The 23,681-nt window shown below is 40.4% G+C and overlaps 1 protein-coding gene across 1 annotated transcript in view; it reads left to right on the top strand.

The window, feature by feature from the left end:
- The window catches only part of nol11 (nucleolar protein 11), a 39,914-nt gene extending 20,740 nt beyond the window's left edge, over positions 1 to 19,174 (top strand). The window contains exons 11-18 of the mRNA XM_088000733.1: positions 472 to 549; positions 3,759 to 3,943; positions 5,437 to 5,562; positions 6,374 to 6,601; positions 8,616 to 8,694; positions 10,776 to 10,868; positions 12,526 to 12,633; positions 18,926 to 19,174. Coding sequence (XP_087856859.1) covers positions 472 to 549; positions 3,759 to 3,943; positions 5,437 to 5,562; positions 6,374 to 6,601; positions 8,616 to 8,694; positions 10,776 to 10,868; positions 12,526 to 12,633; positions 18,926 to 19,039 — 1,011 coding nt within the window. The 3' untranslated portion in view covers positions 19,040 to 19,174. The remainder of the gene's footprint in view (positions 1 to 471; positions 550 to 3,758; positions 3,944 to 5,436; positions 5,563 to 6,373; positions 6,602 to 8,615; positions 8,695 to 10,775; positions 10,869 to 12,525; positions 12,634 to 18,925) is intronic.
- Positions 19,175 to 23,681: the final 4,507 nt, after the last annotated feature.

Here is a 23,681-nt window from a genome sequence, read left to right as displayed (position 1 = left end):
CACTCCCTGATTTGACCCTAGGATTTGTTTTTGCAACTTTCCACTTTGATTTACAGATTTTCCATTTCCCACAACTAGCTTTATGTTTATCCCATCTAAATTCTTGTTTGGTGGGCCCAGTTGGACCTGAAATGTTAGTGTCTTTGTTTCTCTCGCTTCATGAATATTGACAAGCCTGCTTGGTTTTCCCCCAGCATTTTCTGTTTATTGATTTCTGCTTTCCAGGATTGCAAATTATCGTTTTATACCCTGTCTGATTCTGCTGCATTAAAGTCAACATGTGAAATAGCATAGAGTGTAAAATCAGTATTTCATCCTTTTCCATGGGTTCTTCACCAATCGTTAACTTCAAATTTAACCCCAGAAAATCTGTTTTTAACAAATATTTCCAGGTGTGTTGTCCTTGGTGAAAAAGCTCAATAAGGGAAAACTGACAGTTTTGACATTAACTTTACATTTTCTGCGTTGCAGCTGAGAAACAGAAAAAGTCAAGTTGCAAGTCCTCCATCACAACTCATCTCTCTGGAACAATTTCTCAGTGTGATTCAGGTAAACAAATGATCTAACGAGTGTCCTTGTTTTGGCCTCAATTTGTGTTATCATTTTCTCGCTGTTCCCCAACCAAGATTTATTGATCCAAAAGCTGTGTGATTTTTTTTGAAAACTTTTTTTTTTTGAGATGGTGCTATAAAGCTCTGTTTCAAGGACATATGTAAACAACTTTCGATTGTGACTTGTGCAAATAGTGTGGATGCTTCCTGTGACATCCCTCACAACTGCTGCAGCACTCCTTCTGTGACTCCCAGCTGTTTGCTGTATTCAATCATGATTGTAACACACAGATTTTTGGTTAATTTAGAATACTTAGTAATTAAGTTTGCTAGTCTAATTTTGATTCTATTTGGATTGGTCCATGTATTCTGGAAAGTAATATTTTAATACATTAAGTCAGGTTGAGGTGCTCAATTAATTTACTTGTTTCTTGAATGGTTGTTTCGCACAAGCAAAAATCACGTCAGTTTAAAATCTTGGTGCTTTAATAATGTTATTTAAATCCATGGAAAGTAAAATTAAATTTTAAACTCAATGAATCCATAATGCAGCAAATTACATTGACAGAGCTACTACCATTCTTACAGTCAGGGATTGTAGTTATTGAATAGGAGTTACATTATAACTTGTAATTATGTGTTTAACTGTAAGTGTTGAAGGCAATGATTTTGATTCCTTCAGCCCAGATAAATAAAACCATCCTAATTTCAGAACCACTTATTTCCATCTGGTTCCTTCATATAGTTGGGAGGAATCCCAGAGATTGCATATTGTAATGTTCTCTTTTTTTTTTTGTTCAGTTGATACTAATGAATTACAGTATTATCCTGGCTTGGAATAACACTCTGCACTCACTGTGTGTGCGCGCACGCGCGCACACACACACACTTTCTCACACTCTCAACCCCCACCCCAGACAGACACACACACACACAGACAAAGACCCACGTGCACACACATATTTTGTGGGGTGAATTTGTACTTGCAGAGTTACATTGTACTTTGCTCAAAAACTGCATGCAATCATGTAGAACTCTGAGCTCAAAAACTGCATGAATTTATGTAAAACTCTGTTATCTCACTTTTTAGATTAGAATCTATCTAAACATCGTGGCATAGACAGAGAACACAGGGGGCTAACACCTTCAACATATTGTCTAGCTATCACCATTGTTAACAGCTAACCCAAGAATGCAACTTTTAAAAAAAGGTTTTGTGATTTACACATGGAAGAAGTGAAACTATCACTGTATTCGAACAGATGAAAGGCTTAACAGACAATCAATTTTTCAATGTATAATTTGAGTTACATCACACTGTAAATTTTTGCTATAAATTCTGTGTTACGATCGAGCCCTCCACAATCACCTGATGAAGGAGCGTCGCTCCGAAAGCTAGTGTGCTTCCAATTAAACCTGTTGGACTATAACCTGGTGTTGTGTGATTTTTAACTTTGTACACCCCAGTCCAACACCGGCATCTCCAAATTATGGAATAATCCAGCTCTTTATGTAATTATATTGTCGTTTAATTGTCACCGGCCATCATAATTGTTCCATTCTTTCAAAAATGTCGGGGTGAGGAAGCATAACACCAAGTGAGGCAAAACCTGGGCATGTTGGGATCATTGGTCCTTCTGCATTGTGGATAGAGGTACGAGTTACTCTGTATTGTTGCATCTGGTACCTTCCCCAAGTTCTGTCACAGCAGTTACTGAGCTATCAACTACTTCAACTGGAGATCAAAGATGGATCTTGTTCACAGGGACGCAATGTACGAATCTCTGGATAGAGGACAAAATGTATCCACATAATCACAGAATTGTTACGGAGTAGAAGGAGGCCATTCAGCTCATCCTGCCTGCACCATCTCTTCAAATAAGCACCATTGCCTCGTACCAATCTCTTGCTTTTTACCCCTACCCTTGTGCACTATTTCTATCAAAGTGCCCTCTTGAAAGCCTCAATTGAACCTGCCTCGATTATGTTTGTGGCAGTGCATTCAGTACCCTAACCAGTTGCTAGTGCAAACTATTTTTTCTGTCATCACTCTTGCTTCTTTTTCGCATTACTTTAAATCAATGGCCTCTCATTCTTGGTCCTTTAAAAAGTGGGAACAGTTTTTTTCAATCTACTCTATCCAGCCTACTCTGTTCTTAATGCCTCTGTCAAATCACCTCAGCTTCTCTCCAAGAAGAAAATTAATCCCAACTTCTTCAATCTTTCCTTATTACTGAAGTTTTTTCCATTCCTGGAACCACTCTTGTAAATCTTTTATCTCCAATGCATCCATCGCCAGCTGAAGTCTATCAACTGTCTTATAAAAGTTCAACATCATTTCCTTGCTGTTGTATTCTATACACCCATTAATAAAGCTAAGGACATTGTGTGCTCTATTAACTGCTCTCCATCTCACCTGCAATCTTCAAAGATCTGTGCTCCTACATTTCTGCTCTCTTCCTGCACCCCTTTAGAATTGTGCCCCCTATTTTATATGATACAGCAAGCCTTGTTTTAACCGGCACCTTATGAACTGGCACTCTCGATAAACCAGGAAAAATTATATACTTAAAATATCAGATGTTTACTGCATTTTCGTGATCTCTGCAACATCTGAGTAGTCAGTTGAGGGTACAAGTGAGAAGGCTGTTTGCTGGTAAGTTTTATTTAAGACAGAGTTGGATTATTATTTGTGATTTGTGCTGTGAATAAAGTATAACAGTGAAGTGTACACATTTTGTATTACGTATCTATTAGTGTAGGTTTTTACGTGGATTATGTAGACTATAACGAGTTTTGAGAAGATTTGTAGCTCAGGTTGAGGTTCTGCATGTAAGTTTGCTTGCTGAGCTGGAACGTTCGTTTTCATTTCGGTTCTCTAGTTGTGGGGTTGGGCCTATCGCCACTTGTTGGTGAGTGTTGGAATCTGCAAGCAGTGCAGTGAAAACAAACGTTCCAGCTCAGCGAACAAACTTACATCCATTATGTAGACCTCTTGAACAGCCGGAATATTTGATCAAGCGCACACACCTGGCCCATAGGTGCTGGTTGATAAAAGGTTTGCTGTATTTCAATGTTCTTCCAACCGAAGTGCATCACCTCCCTTTTTTCAATCTTCTGTAATGTCTGACTTGAATTATTTTGTAATGTACTTATAAATAATTTATGAAGTATATTATTTCAAAAAAATGTTCTATTCTTTCATAGACTAGTACAAAAGAAGAAATAGATGAACGACTAAAGATATTGTTAAGAAACATGAAGGCCTCCAATGCTCAGCTAATTATTGCACAGATTGCTACAATCCTTGTAAGCAGGTGTAAGACGCAGGTGAAGTTCTACCCCCAGAAAGCACTAATGAACATTTTAAAGACACAGATGCTATCTTACAGGTGAGAATTCTCTCTTAAATACAAGGCAAATACTTCTCACCAAAAACAGAAATGTGGGCTTTTTGACAGGCTCATTAGCACCCTTATCCACTTTGACAATGTATTTGAGCAGCAAGTCAGTTTCCTTTTTGAAATAAGGAGTTTCAAAGTTTAGCTCATTGGTTGGATTTGTCCTATTACCGAACACCCTCAACCTTGGGAGCAGACTGGGAGGTGAGGGGTAGATTGAAGGTTGGATGCCATAATAACTAACTTTCCACTTCTTTAATGGCCACTTTAAGGGCCTCTTCCAGAAGTAGTCAAGGTGAATGGAATGTGGAAAGGCTAACCCTTCTGGTAGAACCATAACCACCAATAAACCCTCCCCCCTCTCCCCCCCCCCCCCCTGTCTGACATTTGCAATTGACCCACCCTCTTCCTTTGGTCTTACCTGATTGACCCTAGTGCTGTCTGGCACTACTCACCTGCATTCTGGGCCTTCTCCGTGGCTAGTGACCACAGGGCCTGCTGTAATTGCAGCAGTGGCTACCATACCTGGCAATTAATTATGTACAGTGATGATTTCTGTCCTTAGGGTTGACAGCTCTTTTTTTGGGAGGGAAGGTGGTGCAGGACATAATTTTTCACAGCTAATACTCCCTCAGAATGTTTTTACTCTGTTTGAAAGCACATTTCATTTTTTTAAGTAATGTGTATTGACAATACTGCAGATGTTGGAAATAAGATGGATAAACAGAAAATGCTGATAATATTCAACAGATCAGGCAGCATCTCTGCAGAGCAACAAAGTTAACTTTTCTGGTTAGAACACCAGTTTGAACATTAACTCTGTTTTTCTCTCTCTTTTTCCTCAGTTGCTAGGTGTTATGCATGTTTCCAGCATTTTCTATTGTCAGCTGCATATAATTGATTGCTCTGACCTATTAAAAATCTACTACTACACCAACAAAATAATGTAAGAACTGGCAGTTCTACTGCTGAGGAAGTTGAACTTAAGGTGTATGGCCCACGAAGTAGGTTTTATGGAAGGTGCATGGTGATGGGAATTATATTTGAATTTCTTTGAACTTAAACCATTCTGAAAAGGAGAAATTACTGCTTTGACAACAAAAAAAAATGAAACCTTCCAATCTTTGAAACTTGGAGTGAAACTAATTTGTGTGATAGAAGAAAGGCAACTCTCGTTATCAACCCAAAATTCTGCAGTATTTCAAAAACTGCTTAGTGTTCTGAACACCTATAATTCACAATTTATTCTACGATGGAATGCAAAAACAGTTTTACTTCAGTGATAATAAATTACCTTCCACGTGAACTAAGTGCTGAGATTTGTTTTTACACCAACTCTGAATTTCTTGCCACTTAACTGTAGCTGTGAGGCAACAGTACAGCTGAGTTTGGGCAGGTCTAAACCTCTACTTGTTTCGGTAGATGTTGGAGTTTTCTTCTTTGCAAACAATCACAGTTCTGTTAAATTATGAATTGTTTATCAGCTTGTGCCCAGATTTGATGGGAGTTGCATTGCAAGAAGCCGACTATTCCCTGTTGCAGTTCTGCCTTCAACACTTCCCTGACATCCCTGAGGCTGTTACATGTGCCTGTTTGAAGCTTTTCCTCAGGTAGGTATTAAGAATTGACGTCTTGTTGCATGAAAATGTATGACATAAATATTTAACCAGTCTTGTTTAAAATATTGAGTTTGTTCATTTATAGGTTCTCTGACTTGTTTTCTGAAACTCGTTCCAGTGGAACCATGTTTGGCCATCTTAAAAGTGGATAAATATGTTTGTTTGAAATGAAAAGCTTAATAAACCCATTAAAGCAGTTAAGTTTTTCATTTAAAACTGGGTAGTGTACTTTAAATAACAGGTACACTAAGGTTCTTAGAGTTGCACTACTTGCACAGCTGTTGTTTTACCCATGTACTGAACCATCTGTAATAACATATAGGGTGTCAATCTAATTAAACGTTTGAACTAGTTATCGGCTCCAGTAAAACAAAGATACCATTTAATGAGTTAAGTGTCACTTAGCGCATATGCAATGAAAATCCTCCAGTCATCAGGAAAATAACATGTAAATGCGAAGAGTGGGCTTCTGAGATCTCTTTCTGGCCTCTGTTGCAGGCATAAAATAGAATGGTCTTTTAGCAACTGGTACTGCTGTATTGCAGAGTTCATGAAGCCATGTTCCTGCAACAGTTTCCCACATGACTAATACTTGCTGAAAGCACGTAACCACTGGGAGGAAGTGTTTGACCAGACTTAGTTCAGAAACTGCTTATAAATTGAACACAATTCTTTATCAAGGAAGTGTTTTCAATCAAATTTCTCAGAAACGTTTACGTTGTTTTTGTTGATTTTTTTTGCCATTATCCTGATAATAGACATGCAGGGTAGCTGAAGTAATTTATTTTTAATTTTCCCTCAGTGCCAATGATTCTGATCTGGAAAATATCCCTGTGGATTTAGGCTGTGTGGCCTCTTATATTGAATCGGGCCAGAATCCTTCAAAAGCAGAAGAGAAAATGGTGATTGTAGAGAATGGCTTCAGTCCACTTCTGGAAGAGGACAGCTGTGATGGAAAACAAACCCATGATCCTTTGCAGACTAATGTAAAACCCAAATGTCCAGTAGGCCTTAAAAGGGCAGCTTTGCTGTATCCATTTTTCTAAGTCAAAAATGCGTATGGTTAAAAAGATGATATGTCTGAAAATATTTGTCTCAATACTCAGGAAGCATTTTCTGATGATTGTTGCTCTGAGATTAACGTGAAAGTAAGCGGGGATTTGGCCAAATTTACTTGTAAAATGTGACTGACCATTGTGAATATTTTATTCTTTTAATTCCCTCATTTACCTCAGGCAAGCCAGTCAAGGATTCTGTGGTCAATTCTAGGAGATGTGTCAAAGCAACTCTAGTTGACTAGGCTGCCTGCACTCAAGAACCTGGCCTCTTCCTTGTCCTGTGAAATTGTTTCAATAAACATTACTAATGCTGTGTGAAGAATTACGAGATGAGCCATTCCCAATTGCAACATGCCACAACCGTTGTCGTCTTGCATTTCCACGTGAGATACCGTTTGGCTAAACTGTGGAATATAAGGAAATCATCTTCTCCACTCTCCACACACTTCACCGCAGGAATAATGTATGACCCATAAACTAAAGGAGAATATGATCAAATAAAAACTTTCACACGAAGCCGCAGGAAAATGATAAAGCCAATTTGCTTAATGACTGTTTCCAGAGGTAATGAACTTCAAAAGGATCCTGTGCTGCTTCAAATGTATAATTTTAAACGTGCTGACAGAACAAAAATCTTAAGCTTAACAACACTGGGGGATTTACAACCAAACCCAATAATTTGTGTGAAATGGTTATGTTAAAATGTGGACTGGAGGATTTGAATTGTGCTGAGGTAGTTAAGCTATTCAGCCAAAACCAATTAAATCAACATCTTTCCAGTTACTTGGTATGTACCTCATATCATTGATCAAATGGGATAGCTGTATGCCATTTGAAATGATTATTTCCTCAACTTCCCTGATGGTTAATTGGTTTATCACAATTGTACCGATCCATTCAGATCAAAATATTTCTAGTTGATCTTCACAAGGATAGCATTTGGGATGATTGTGATTGTACGCCTTCCTCTGGTAGACACCACAAAAATCATGGTTCTGACGATCTGTACTAACAGCTAAAAGCACTACAAACAACTTTAAGTATTTGTTCCTGAAATTACTTTGTAAAATGTTGGCTGAAGACTATGGACTCCTCTAGGACATTCCCCGCAGCAAGTTGTCATTAAATACTTACTCCACGAGTCTCTCATGATGAATGACCACTTGAGTAAGATATCAACGGTTGACATGCTCCCCAGCAAGGGTTGCCATCAAGAAGAACAGAACTCAGTTTCAGTAGTGGTGATGGGTGGTGAGGAAGTGATTGGAGGTGGTGGGAGACAATTTGTAGCAATTTTGAGTTTGTGTAAGAGCAGCAGTTTACATATGATACGTGGTTAATTAGAAAAGGAAAACATACAACCCATGACAGATGCAAACACTACACTGATTGCAATACTGTGCTGGAGAATAGAGAGGTGGAGATACATCATACATTTCTTTCTGCCTTTTGTGATGGTCTTTGTTGTCAGCTGCCTTTGTTCTTCACTTGAGCTGATATAGGGGAAACAGGAAATGCCAAATACGTGATGTTGAGTTACCATGGATTTCAGGAGGCTCCAATTTACAGCAGTGCAGATTCTTTCCAACCTATCCGTCTTTTTATTTGTCTTCCATTCTCTTGCCTCACACTGTCTTTTGATGATGTTCCTGTTAAGCTATCAAGCAAAAGAAGTTGTGTAATTTTTGTGGTTACATCTGTCCAAATACCACAAGAATAGTAAATACTCCAATTGAATTGCAAGACAGTAACATGTATCACAATCATTCCAATTAGCTAATTAGAAGGAAGATTTCTCGAGTCTAATCAAATGTGGTATCATCCCAAGTTTATATGGACCTGTCAAATAGATTAAACATGGTAGTTTGAGATTGCTTTCAATGATTTATAATTGCATGCATGAGACTTTTTTCATATTGACCTTTAGTTTTAAGATTTTCTGCTACACACTGTTTGTGTGAAGCTTTCTTTAACTGCAGTGCACAGAAATGAAATTCTGCTGTCCAGGTACAGTGAATCCTTCCTTTTACCTCTCCTCAAAGATCTCTCTCTTCCTCAAGTGATGGTGAGTATAGTTCTTCAAAGTATGCAATACGTTGTAAATGTCATACTGTTCAATTGGATATTTCAATAATTATATAAATCAGTGCAGATTAACTGGAATGTTGTTTGTTTCTGTGTCTGACCTGTGCATAGTGACTCGAGCAGAGCTGACCTAGAGAACTCCATGCAGTGTTATCAATATTGACTGTAATTTGGGGTGCTAAAGGGAAGAAAATTTGGGAAAGAAAGTACTCTATTTCAATTAACTGTGGTTGCCAATGCGGCACTTTTTTTCAATTTTGTAGAGGTGAGTTTGAATTGAGGATTGCACTGCCTTCCAGCTCACATTCACAGACATGATTGTTATTGCTTTGGCTTAAACTGGTTTCTCTTTTCCTAATTTGTAAATATTTTTAACTTTATTGTTTTGGGGAGCAAGATTTGTTTTGGAAGAATCTCCCACTATCCACATCCTAAAAACTGACTAAAAACTAAACTGGACTTGACAACTAAACACTGATAAGAGCAGGACAGGGGCTAGGAATACTGCAGTAAGTAGCTCACCTCCTGACTCCCTAAAGACTATGCATCATCTTCACAGCACGTCTAATAATGGGACAACACCAACAGTTTGTTTAGCAGTCCTTTGGCACCTCACCTGCCGCCAATAAATTTGAAAATTATTGCTAAGACGCCAGTACACCATGCCTTGCCACTCTCAACAGCCTGGGAAATATCAGGCCTGCAGATTTATCCAACTTAAAATTTCTACCCAGTCCTTCACCCTGATCTCTGTACCTGTGTTGTCCATGTCCATTATGAAGACCAACGCAAAGTATTCATTGAGGACTATGTCTACATCTGGGTGAATGTGTAGGTTACCTCTGTGACCCCTATAGGGCTTTCCTCTTTACCTGATTATTTTCTTGCTCTGAATCAAAGTAAAAAAAGAATGTATTTCCTTAATTTTACTTGCTCGTGCACTCTCTTAGCTTTCATAATTTTATTTCCTAAGTGTTCCCCGCATTTTTTATACACCTCTATGACATTGGTCCAATCTGTCCATGCCGATCAGATATCCTAAAATAATCTGATCACATTTGCCAGCGTATGGCCCATATCCCTCTAAACCCTTCCTATACATATACTCATCCAGATGCCTTTTTAATGTTGCAGTTGTACCAGCCTCCACTACTTCCTCTGGCAGCTCATTCCATACATGCACCACTCTTAGCGTGAAGAAGTTGTCCTATGGCTATGACTCCGGTCCCTTTCAAATCTGTCCCCTCTCTCCTTAAACTTATGCCCTCTGGATTTGGACCCTCCGCCCCCCCCCCCCAAGCCTTGGAAATGACCTTAGCTATTCACCCTATCCATGCCCCTCATGACCTTATAAACCTCTATAAGGTCACCCCTCCTCCTCTGCTCCAGAGAAAATAGCCCCAGAATATTCAGCCTCTCCCTGTAGCTTAAACCCTCCAACCCTGGCAATATCCTTGAAAATCTTTTCTGAACCTTTCAAGTTTCATAGTATCTTTCTATAGCAAGGAGACCAGAAAGGAAAACAGTATTCCAAAAGTTGCCCTCAATGGGGCAAATTCTCTCATGAAGGACACTGTGGGTCTACAGCACATGGACCGCAGTGGTTCAAGAAGCAAGTTCATCACTGACACCACTTCAGTGGCAACTATGGACAGGCCAATCAGCAATGTCCACATCCAGTAATTAAACTAACAGTTATATTGTTTGGTTTAATTTTGCTGGCTTTTGGTTTTTCACCTTGAGAGTTTCTGATTTTCATTTGGTTCTGCTCCAAGATTTTTTTTTAAACCACTTGTATCAAGAAAGCTGAAAACGCTCATCTGTTTGATTTTGGGCAAGTTAAAGTTGCTAAAGTAGAAACACCAAAAACTTGAAATTCTTAACATTGTAATGAGATTAATGTATTGGGTTAGCAAAACAGAAGCAAAATCTCGACATTACTGGTTGAGGGGCAAGTCATTGACATAATGCTGAGTCATTCTGATATTTGCTATTGTTAAGGTATGTGGATGTTCCATTGCAGTTTGCAAAGTCATCTTGACGCTTTTCTTCCTTTCCCAGTTATTTCTTCAGTATATGCAGTATCTTTATGCAAAGCATTGTGAAACTGTCAATATAAAACTTCCAGGGACAAGGATCCCCACAGTCAACCAGGTATATCAAATCTTATCAGTTCTATGCTTCATATTTGTTCATACAAACTTGAATCCAGCTCACACTGTTATAATTGATTTTGTGTCGCTCTCTTCATTTTTAATCGCTGATTTTTTTAAAAAACCACCATGAATTTGGGACATTGTGAAAGAATTTACACCAATTCATTTGTGGTATATTGTAACAGCACAAAAATACAAATCTGTAATAGCTCTGTCTGAAAAGTCTTGGTAGACCCCATGTAGAAAATGGACCATTACTTGAACAAAAGGGTTGTGATGTTAACTGAGCCAGACATTTGAGCAAAGTGGGCCATCTTGCTTTTGACCATTTTGCATTGCTAGAGAATGGGCAATGTGAAACTGTGTTATGTGACGATTGAGGCAAGTTACGTGGATACATTTACACGGAGGCTGGATAGCTACATGAAGGAGAATGGGTTGAAAGAATGTGCTTATGTAGTTGGGTGAAAAGGAATAGGAGGGAACTCCCCATGCAATGTGAACAGCAGCACTGACAAATTGGTCTGGTCCATTTGCACTGTAAATTATATGTCATAATTATAAAGACCAAAAAGATCTCTGGTTCATTCTGCACTGTGTTGAGTACACAATACTGTCATAATTATGGTACTGGATTAGCAATCCAGAGATTGTGAATTTGCAGTTCCACTACAGCAAAAACCTAAGTAACGTTTCGCCAATCTGGAGAGAAGAACACCATTGGAAACTATTGTTTTGTTACAAAGATAATACTACTGTTGTACTATCCTTCCTCCAACCTGTCCCTGACCAATCTTTCTTCCAGGTGAGATTCTTATTTGTAGCTGAAATGGCCAGGTGTCATTTAGATATGCAACAACTTGTATTTGTAGCGCCTTCTATGTGGTTAAAAAGGTACCAAGCAACTTCATAAAATTGAACAGTTAACAATCACACAACACCAGGTTATAGTCCAATAGGTTTAACTGGAAGCACTAGCTTTCAGAGCGTTGCTCCTTCAGGTGGTTGTGGAGTACACAATTCAAGGCCACAGATTTTATAACAAAGGTTTATAGTGAGTTTTGAGAAGATTTGTAGGTGTGGTTGAGGTTCTGGATGTAGGTTTGCTCGCTGAGCTGAGAGGTTCATTTCCAGATGTTTCGTCACCCTACTAGGTAACATCTTCAGTGGGCCTCAGGTGAAGCAGTGTACATGATTTCTGCTTTCTATTTATATGTTTGGGTTTCTTTGGTGATGTCATTTCCAGGAAATCAAACAATCAAGGTATTTTTCAATGTATAATTTCAGTTACATCACACTGTAAACTTTTGCTATAAATTCTGTCTTGCAATTGTGTAATCCACAGCCACCTGCTGAAGGAGCAACGCTCTGAAAGCTAGTGCTTCCAATTAAACCTGTTGGACTATAACATGGTGTTGTGTGATTTTTTTACTTTGTACACCCCAGTCCAACACTGGCATCTCCAAGTCAGAAAATTAAACACTAAGCTAAAACATCAAGAGCCTAGCATTTTGTTCCTCACTGAGTGTTGCCTCTATGGGTAAGAAATGCTGACATTGCGAATCCCTTGCCCAATGATGCTGATTAGAGAAGTTGCTGATTACTGTCCATGTTTTGAAGTTGTGAATAGCTACTGACTGTTGCCCTATTTTCAGGTCTTGGACTGGATTTCTCTGTTGCTGGATGCTCACTTTACAATGTTGGTCATGGCAACAGAGGCTCATGAATTAATTACCCACCTTCACAAATTCATCAGATCCCAGGTATGGTACATATACAAATGGCATAGAGTCATAGAGATGTACAGCACGGAAACAAACCCTTCGGTCCAACTCTTCCACGTTGACCAGATATCCTAACCCAAACTAGTACCACCTGCCAGCACCCGGCCCATATCCCTCCAAACCCTTCCTATTGATATACCCATCCAAAAGCCTCTTAAATGTTGCAATTGTATCAGCCTCCACCACTTCCTCTCGCAGCTCATTCCATATACGTACCACCCCTCTGTGTGAAAACGTTGCCCCTTGGGTCTCTTTTATATCTTTCCCCTCTCACCCTAAACCTATGCCCTCGAGTTCTGGACTTCCCGACCCCAGGGAAAAAACTTTGTCTATTTATCCTATCCATGCCCCTCATGATTTTATAAACCTCTATAAGGTCACTCCTCAACCTCCGATGCTCCAGGGGAAACAGCCCTAGCCTATTCAACCTTTCCCTATAGCTCAAATCCTCCAAACCTGGCAACATTCTTGCAAATTGTTTCTTAACCCTTTGAAGTTTCACAACACCTTTCTGAAAGGAAGGAAACCAGAATTGCATGCAATATTCCAACAGTGGCCTAACCGATGTCCTGTACAGCCACAATGTGACCTCCCAACTCCTGTACTCAATACTCTGACCAATAAAGGAAAGCATACCAAACACAGCCTTCACTATCCTACCTACCTTTTACAATATATATTAATGATATAGAAGATGGTATTAATAGTAACATTAGCAAATTTGCTGATAATACAAAGCTGGGTGGCAGGGTGAAATGTGAGGAGGATGTTAGGAGATTATAGGGTGACCTGGACAGGTTAGGTGAGTGGACAGATGCATGGCAGATGCAGTTTAATGTGGATAAATGTATGGTTATCCACTTTGGTGGCAAGAACAGGAAGGCAGATTACTACCTAAATGGAATCAATTTAGGTAAAGGAGCAGTACAGAGCGATCTGGGTGTTCTTGTACACCAGTCAATGAAGGTAAGCATGCAGGTACAGCAGGTAGTGAAGAAAGCTAATAGCATGCTGGCCTTCATAACAAGAGGGATTGAGTATAGAAGCAAAGAGGTTTTTCTGCAGCTGTGCAGGGCCCTGGTGAGACCACACCTGGAGGACTGTGTGCAGTTCTGGTCTCCAAATTTGAGAAAAGACATTCTGGCTATTGAGGGAGTGCAGCGTAGGTTCACGAGGTCAATTCCTGGAATGGCGGGACCACCTTATGTTGAAAGATTGGAGCGACTGGGCTTGTATACCCTTGAGTTTAGAAGTCTGAGAGGGGAGCTGATTGAGACGTATAAGATTATTAAAGGATTTGACACTCTAGAGGCAGGAAACATGTTTCCGCTGATGGGTGAGTCCCGAACCAGAGGACACAGCTTAAAAATAAGGGGTAGGCCATTTAGGACAGAGATGAGGAGAAACGTCTTCACCCAGAGAGTGGTGGGTGTGTGGAATGCTCTGCCCCAGAAGGCAGTGGAGGCCCAGTCTCTGGATTCATTTAAGAAAGAGTTGGATAGAGCTCTCAAGGATAGTGGAATCAAGGGTTATGGAGATAAGGCAGGAACAGGATACTGATTGAGGATGATCATAATGAATGGTGGTGCAGGCTTGAAGAGCAGAATGGCCTACTCTTGCACCTATTGTTTATTGTCTCTTCCCTGCGATTCCACTTTCAAGGAGCTATGAACCTGCACTCCAAGGTCTCTTTGTTCAGCAACACTCCCTAGCACCTTACCATTAAGTGTATACGTCCTGTTAAGATTTGCTTTACCAAAATGCAGCACCTCTCATTTATCTGAATTAAACTCCATCTGCCACTTCTTACCTATTGGCCCATCTGGTCAAGATCCTGTTGTAATCTGAGGTAAACTTCTTTGCTGTCCACTACACCTCCAATTCTGGTGTAATCTGCAAACTTGCTAATTGTATCTCCTGTGCTCGCATCCAAATCATTTACATAAATGACAAAAAGTAGAGGACCCAGCAACGATCCTTGTGGCACTCCACTGGTCACAGGCCTCCAGTCTGAAAAACAACCCTCCACCACCACCCTGTCTTCTACCTTTGAGCCAGTTCTGTATCCAAATGGCTAGTTCTCCCTGTATTCCGTGAGATCTAACCTTGCTAATCAGTCTCCCATGGGGAACCTTGTCGAATGCCTTATTGAAGTCTATATAGATCACAACTCCCGCTCTGCCCTCATCAATCCTTTTTGTTATTTCTTCCTCAAAAAACTCAATCAAGTTTGTAAGACATGATTTCCCACGCACAAAGCCATGTTGACTATCCCTAATCAGTCCTTGCCTTTCCAAATACATGTACATACTTTCCCTCAGGATTCCCTCCAACAACTTGCCCACCACCGACATCAGATCACTGGTCTATAGTTCCCTGGCTTGTCTTTACCTCCCTTCTTAAACAGTGGCACCACGTTAGCCAACCTCCAGTCTTCCGGCACCTAACCTGGGACGATCGATGATACAAATATCTCAGCAAGAGGTCCAACAATCACTTCTCTAGCTTCCCACAGAGTTCTCGGGTACACCTGATGAGGTCCTGGGGATTTATCCAGTTCTTTGCATTTCATGACATCCAGCACTTCCTCCTCTGTAATATGGACATTTTCCAAGATGTCACCATCTATTTCCCTACAGTCTATATCTTCCATATCCTTTTCCACAGTAAATACTGATACAAAATACTTATTCAGTATCTCCCCCATTTTCTGCCGCTGCACACAAAGGCCGCCTTGCTGATCTTTGAGGGGCCCTATTCTCTCCCTAGTCACCCTTTTGTCCTTAATGTCTTTGTAAAAACTCTTCTGATTCTCCTGAACTCGATTTGCCAAAGCTACCTCATGTCCTTTTTTCACCCTCCTGATTTCCCACTTAAGTATACTCCTACTTCCTTTATTCTCAAAGGATTCACTCAGTCTAACCTGTCCAACTCTTACATATGCTTCCTTCTTTTTCTTAACCAAACCCTCAATTTCTTTAGTCATTCAGCATTCCCTATACCTACCAGCCTTTCCTTTTACCCTAACAGGAATATATTTATCTGAATTAAACTCTATCTGTCACTTCTCAGCCCACTGGCCCATCTGATCAAGATCCCATTGTAATCTGAGGTAACTTCCTTCGCTGTTCACTACACCTCCAATTTTAATGTGTTGAAGATATTTTATAATCTCTCATACTAGCTATTATTTACATTAAGTTCACTCTGATAAGTTTGCTTAAGTGTAGAGTAATCTTTTTGATCACCACTTGTTGCATTCTTAAAGGTTCACTTAAATCTTTATCCTTTTCACCTAAAAATCTTTCTCGTTGGTCTACTGTGTCTAAGTTGGAATACTAACCCTACCTCCTGGTAACAGGAGGAAGCAATATGGTCCAGAAATCCCCTTCTGGTTTGCTTTAATCTGATTTTCACTGTGCGACCAGATTAATAGGCCAGGTTAAGGAACTCATTCTATGAGGTCCACATGGCTGACCTCATTACATTCAGTACACCTAGACTCACCGATCTAAAGCTTTTCCTTGCAGCCTTTCTTAACTAATGGCAGAACATTAGCCACTCTGGCATCTCACCCGTGGCTGTTAATACAAATATCTCAGCTAGTCGCTCCACAGTTTCTTCCCTAGCTTCTTACAATATCCTGTATTCACTTGATCAGATCCTGGGAATTTACCGACTTTTATGAATTTTAAGACCTCCACATCCTCTTCAGTAATGTGAATTCTTTTCAAGACATCACTCGTTGTTTCCCAAGTTCCTGAGGTTACTGTGTCTTTTCCCACAGTAAATCGTAACATGAAATAATTGTTTAGGATCTCACCCATTTACCTTGGTTCCGCTGATCTTTAAGGGGCCCTTTTCTCTCCCTAGTCACTCTTTTGTCCTTAATATACTTGTAGAATCTCTTCGGATTTTCTTTAACCTTATCTGCCAAAGCTATCTTGTCGTATTTTTGCCATCTGAATTTTCCGGAGTGTACTTCTACATCTGCTATACTCCTCGAGGGATTCACTTGATCCTAGCTGTCTGTACTGAACATCTCTCTCTTTCTTTTTCTTGACCTAAACTCAATATTTCTCGTCATAAAACCTAGAAAAGTATAGCACAGAACAGGCCCTTCGGCCCACGATATTGTGCCAAGGATTAATCCCAATCTAAAATAAATTACCCTAACCTGTGTAACCCTCAATTCACTGCTGTCCATGTGCATCTCCAGCAGTTGCTTAAATGTCCCTATTGACTCTGTTTCCACCACCACCCTGGCAATGCATCCATATGTTCACAACTGTCTGCGAAAGAATTTAGCTCTGACGTCTCCTCTACATCTTCCTCCTAACATCTTAAAACTATGACCCGTCATGGCAGTCAATCCTGCCGTGGGGAAAAGTCTCCAGCTATCGATTCTATCCATGCCTCTCATACCTTGTACATCTCGATCAAGTCACCTCTCTTCCTCCTCTTCTCCAGAAAGAAAAGTCCGAGCTTAGTCAACTCTCTTCGTAAGACAAGCCCTCCAGTCCAGGCAGCATCCTGGTAAACCTTCTTTGCACCCTTTCCAAAGCCTCCACATCTTTCCAATAATAGGGCGACCAGAACTGGTCACAATTTTCCAAGTGTGGTCTCACCAGGGTTTTGTAGAGCTGCAGCAAAACCTCACGGCTCTTAAACCCGATCCCCCTGTTACTGAAAGCCAAAACATCATATGCTTTCCTAATAACCCTATCCACTTGGGTGGCAACTTTGAGGGATCTATGCACTTCAACACCAAGATCCCGCTGTTTCTCCACACTGCCAAGAATAATTTCATTAATCCTATATTCAGCATTCAGCGTCACATCGCATTTATCTCGTTTGAACTCCATCTGCCATATCTCAGCCCAGCTCTGCATCCTGTCAATGTCGCGTTGCGGCCTGCAACAGCCCTCTATACTATCAATGGCACTTCCAACCTTTGTGTCATCAGCAAATTTACTAACCCACCCCTCAACCTCCTCATCCAAATCATTTATAAAAACTACAAAGAGCAGAGGCCCAAGAACAGAGTCCTGTGGGACACCACTCACCTCTGACCTCCAGGCAGAATACTTTCCATCTACAACCACCCTCTGCCTTGTGTCAGCCAATCAATTCTGAATCCAGACAGCCAAATCTCCCTGTATCCAATCCTCCTGACTTTATGAATGAGCCTACCATGGGGAACCTTATCAAAAGCCTTGCTGAAGTCCATATACACCACATCCACTGCCCAACTTGCATCAACCTGTCTGGTAACCTACTCAAAGAACTCAATAAGATTTGTGAGACATCTCGTGTTCCCTACTCTTGCCAGCCTTTCTCTTCACACCAGCAGGATAATGCTGTCCCTGAAGTCTCATCACCTTGCTTTTGAAAGCCTCCCACTTGCCAGCCTCCTTGCGTTGCAAGTAGCTTCTCCGAATCAGCTATAGTACAATCCCATCAAAGTGATCACCCATTATTTCTCAGTTCTATTCATAGTTTCACTGGACAGTCTCCCAGGGATATCCTCTGTCAGTATCGCCATGATGTTTTCCTTAATCAAAAACATATATCTTTTCACCTACAGAGTTCCCTTTAACCCATCTGTTCAGACTTCCAAATGTTCTATAACTTAACCACCACATCCCCCTAATTTCATATTATTTTTGTTATAGGTGTCCTTTTTATAAATTATAAATGCTTTTTCAGGCCTTATCAGTGCACCCACCTCCACCCCTGAAAAAGAGAACTTTGCAATCATCCTCTTCCAAATGTTCTACAAGACTGAGCCTGATATTTTAGAATCCATATAGGTGGTCTTAATTAACTCATGTTTCTCCAATCATTAATTAAGGTAGATAAAAATTAGATTAGGTATATGGAATTAAAATTGATCTATTCTGCAGCAAGCAGGTGAAGATCTTCAATCTGATCTGACCTCAGGTGGAATTATTTAATATGGGTCACCACGGTGAACTGTTCAAACTTGCAGCTTGATCCATTTCAGGTTCGTATCCGTTGTATCTTGGAATTTGAGGAACAGCAGGTCTGAAGGTTCAACTTTGAGAGACTGAGTCCATTATAGGGATACAACAGATTTATTTATAAATGGCAGGAGCCACTCAAGTTCAAGTATTCCACTTCTATTCTAAACTTCAAAAGCAAAAATTACAAATTGCTGGATGTGATCCAGTGACAAAGTGATCTTGAGCAGAATCTGAATTCTGGTAGTTACGAACTTTTTCTAACATTGTTGAAATTTCTCTGGCAGGTTAGATTTTACTCTCAGCTCAGCAAGATTGAAGGAAGTCTTCAGAATCTACATCTACTAAAATCACAGAAGAATGATGGGCTGTATTCGATTGAAGTGATAGAAATATTTTAGTGTACAAATTTGTTAAAAAGCTGTATGTAACATTTCCATTATTTGCTTTGAGTTGTATTTATAATATGAAAATCTTAATTTTCTTCAAACATTCGAATGTTGTATTTCACTGAAATAAATGCTACTTTTCATAAACTTTTTAAAGTCTGTATGTTAGCTGCCCGCAGCCTCATCCTTGCGAAAAGAATGCTTTAATGTAGTTAGGCATATAGGGGAGCATGGAATAGGTTTTGCTGATAATGTAAGCATGTAAAACTAGGGAAAACCAATTGTTGTACATTGATATTCAACTTGTCAAAACTGGACTGGAAGTAGCTTGAAGGTAAACGAAGGTTAGTAGTAGACATTCATTTAAAACAGAGGTTGAATTTTGAAGTCTCGTGCCTTACCACCTTTTTTTTTTCCTATGTAGGTAAGATGGTTAAAATTATCTTCTATACACTTCGCTTTTTTGTCTCAGCCCGTTTAAAAATAAAAATACCCTGGAACTGAAAAAAACATGACTTTGACCCAAGCTAGTACAGTTCTGGTCATCCAATTTGAGGAAGGATATGATTGCATTTGAGAAGGGAGATTTACTACAATGTTGTCAGGAACAGAATTTTAGCTAAGAGAAAAGAGTGAGATGAATTCGACATTTAGAGAAGTGATCAGGATCAGATAGTGACTATTTGTAAAAAGTTAGTTCAGAAGCCTCCTGTGACTATTTGTCTCTCAGTTTTGAGTATCCTTGTCAGGGTAGTGTTTCAGAGGAAAGTATAAGGAGCAGTCACATCTTGGACAACAGGGATGAACTTTGGGGTGTGACAAAATTTAAAGGCATCATTTCTATAGGGGATTCTTCTGTTAAGGAGATAAATAGGAGGTCCTTTGGCAGTCAGCCTAAATCTAGGAAAGTATTTTGCTTTCCTGCTGCCAGGAATAAGGACATCTCAAAACATTTGAAGTATTATGTTAAAAGGAAGAATGAGAAACCAGAAGTTATTGTACACATTGTTGCTAGGAATTACAGTTAGGGAGAGATTAAGGGTTTACAAAGTGGATATGAGAGATTAGGTACAAGATTAATAAGCAGAACTTCGAGTGGTAATCTTTGATTTACCCGTGGTGCCAAGCTTGAGTCAGGGAAAGAATAAAGATGATAAATCAATGGCTGAAGAGGTGGTATAATGTTCAGGGATTCAGGTTCTTGGATCATTTGTATCTTCCAGAGCAGAAAAGACCTGGTCAAAAAGGCTGGGTTTTCTGGAAAGGAACAAATATAATTCAGGAAGATTTGCTAGTTCTTTTAAGGGCGACTGTAAACTATGGAGGGGGGGGGGGGGAAGAACGGGTAGAGGGATCATAAGTAGCAGAGTAAATCGAAAGATACGTGAGGATGGTTTTGAATCTGGAAAGAATAAGTTAAAGTAAAGAGAGAAGAGCAAATCAGAGAATGAAGTAACTGAAGAACCAAGCTGCATTTATTTCAATGCAAGGGGTCTCACAGGTAAGGTTGATGCATGTTTGGGAACATGGGATTGGCATGTCATAGCTATTACAGATACTTGGCTGAGGGATGGGCAGGACTGGCAGCTCAATGTTCTGTAGGAAAGGACAGCAAACGAGGGGGAATGGCTTTTTTGATTAAGGAAAACATTGCAGCTGTAACTAGACAAGATATTTCTGAAACGTCCAGTGAGAATGAGAGTTGAAATTAGAAATAAAAAAGGAATGATGACATTGATAGGACTGTACAAAAACGCCCCCTGCCCAAAATAGAGAGAAATTGAGGAACAAATCTCAGAGCTCTCATCTGCGACTTTTTGGAATTTCAGGAGCAGCAACTACTGTTCTTTATGCTGCTGCATTGTTTTGAAACTTTGGAGAAAAAAAGTCAAAACAACAGCACTTTTAAAAGGGAGAGGCACAGACACAGGCAGCACATAATGAGGTCAGTGCGGGAGCGAGAGAGAGAAAGAAGCCCGCACTGCTAACTGACACAGCAGTGAACCTGCCCAGTTACTGCCTTTGCTATTTCAATTCATGTATTGCTAGACCGGAGTGGGTCTGGGAAAATTAACAAACAGTGAAATTCACAACTCATCTTGGAGGAACCTGTTCGGGAGAGGTCACAGCACAGAAACAGAAGTGAATATTTTTTAAGTGTGGCCTTACAGTAAGTCTGCAATAGTGAGTATAGTGGGTTCTTTCCTGCTTATGTGTTTTACTGAGCTATGTCTCTTGATTAAACTTAAAGTATAAGCCATAAGTATTAATTTAATCTGGAGCAGTGTTTTGTGGAGGAATAAGACTGTGTTATTTTCTGGGTCTATAGATTGTGAAGGAGCAAAAATGGTCTTTAATAGTGATATGCGCTTGTCAGATGTGGGAGTTTAGGGAGAGTTTGTGTTAACTGCGGATTATATCTGCAAAAAATGCTGTTGGTTGCGAATCCTAACAGATTGAATGGATCAGTTGGAGAGACAGTTAGAAGCAATGAGGAATTTACAAGAGCAAGGAGATGGGATGGACGGCAGTTATGAGAAGGGGGGAAAAATCGCAGAAAAAGTCACAAATGGGTTAACTCTCGGAAAGGTAAGAGAGGTAGGTAGTTAGTGCAGGAGTCTTCTGTGGCTATCCCCATTTCAAACAAGTATGCTGTTTTGGAAAATATAGGGGATGATGGATTCTCGGGAATGTTGCATGAAAAGCCAAGTTTCTGGTATTGAGACTGGCTCTAATGCAATGAGGGGGACGTCAGGTTCCAAGAGATCAATTGTGTTGGGGGACTCTCTAGCCAGAGGTAATGACAGACGTTTCTGTGGCCAGCAGCGAAAAATCAGAATGGTGTGTTGCTTCCCTGGTGCCAGGATCAACGATGTCTCAGAGATGGTGCAGAATGTTCTCAAGAGGGAGAGGGACCAGCAGGAGGTCATTGTACACATTGGAACCAACGATATAGGAAGGACGGATTGCACTAAATTGGAAGGGGACTCATATACTAGCAGGGAAATTTGCTAGAGCTGCTCGGGAGGATTTCACCTAGTTGGGGGGGGGATCCCAGGGAGATAGTGCGGAAAGAGATCAATCTGAGTCTGGTACAGTTGAGAACGGAAGCGAGTCAAACAGTCAGGGTAGGCAGGGACAAGGTAGGACTAATAAATTAAACTGCATTTATTTCAATGCAAGGGGCCTAACAGGGAAGGCAGATGAACCCTGGGCATGGTTAGGAACATGGGACTGGGATATCACAGTAATTACAGAAACATGGCTCAGGGATGGGCAGGACTGGCAGCTTAATATTCCAGGATACGAATGAGACAGGAAGAATATAAAGGGAGGCAAGAGAGGGGGAGTGGCATTTTTGAAAAGGGATAGCATAAGGGAGGGTGGTATTCCTGGAAATACGTTCAGGGAAGTTATTTGGGTGGAACTGAGAAATAAGAAATGGATGATCACCTAATTGGGATTGTATTATAGACCCCCCCAATAGAGTGAAATTGAGAAACAAATTTGTAAGGACATCTCAGTTATCTGTAAGAGTAATAAGGTGGTTAAGGTAGATTAGATTAGATTAGATTACTTACAGTGTGGAAACAGGCCCTTCGGCCCAACAAGTCCACACCGACCCGCCGAAGCGCAACCCACCCATACCCCTACATTTACCCCTTTAACCTAACACTACGGGCAATTTAGCATGGCCAATTCACCTGACCCGCACATTTTTGGATTGTGGGAGGAAACCGGAGCACCCGGAGGAAACCCATGCAGACACGGGGAGAATGTGCAAACTCCACACAGTCAGTCGCCTGAGTCGGGAATTGAACCCGGGTCTCTGGCACTGTGAGGCAGCAGTGCTAACCACTGTGCCACCGTGCCGCCCATTTTAACTTTCCAAACATAGACTGGGACTGCCATGGTGTTAAAGGTTTAGATGGAGAGGAATTTGTTAAGTGTGTACAAGACAATTTTCTGATTCAATATGTGGATGTACCTACTAGAAAAGGTGCAAAACTTAACCTACTCTTGGGAAATAAGGCAGGGCAGGTGACAGAGGTATTAGTGGGGGAGTACTTTGGGGCCAGCGACCATAATTCTATTAGATTTAAAATAGTGATGGAATAGGATAGACCAGATCTAAAAGTTGAAGTTCTGAATGGAAGAAAGGCCAATTTTGATGGTATTAGGGAAGAACTTAGGGCAGATGTTTGCAGGTAAAGGGATGGCTGGAAAATGGGAAGCCTTCAGAAATGAGATAACAAGAATCCAGAGAAAGTGTATTCTTGTTAGGGTGTAAGGAAAGGTTGGTAGGTGTCGGGAAAGCTGGATGACTAAAGAAATTGAGGGTTTGGTTAAGAAAAAGGAAGAAGTATATGTCAGATATAGATACAATAAATCGAGTGAATCCTTAGAGAGTATAAAGGCAGTAAGGGTATATTTAAGAAGGAAATCAGGAGGGCAAAAAGGGGACATGAGATAGCTTTGGCAAATAGAGTTAAGGAGAATCCAAAGGGCTTTTACAAATACATTAAAGACAAAAGGGTAACTAGTGAGAGGATAGGGCCCCTCAAAGATCAGCAAGGAGGCCTTTGTGTGGAGCCACAGAAATGGGGGAGATACTAAATGAGTATTTTGCATCAGTATTTACTGTGGAAAAGGA

This window comes from Chiloscyllium plagiosum, unplaced genomic scaffold (genome assembly GCF_037043375.1).
Source record: "Chiloscyllium plagiosum isolate Xiang-an unplaced genomic scaffold, Cpla_swu_hap1 HiC_scaffold_25, whole genome shotgun sequence".
NCBI classification, from domain to species: Eukaryota; Metazoa; Chordata; class Chondrichthyes; order Orectolobiformes; family Hemiscylliidae; genus Chiloscyllium; species Chiloscyllium plagiosum.
Note: the sequence above shows the minus strand (reverse complement) of the source record. Positions and strands in the feature narration are given on the sequence as shown.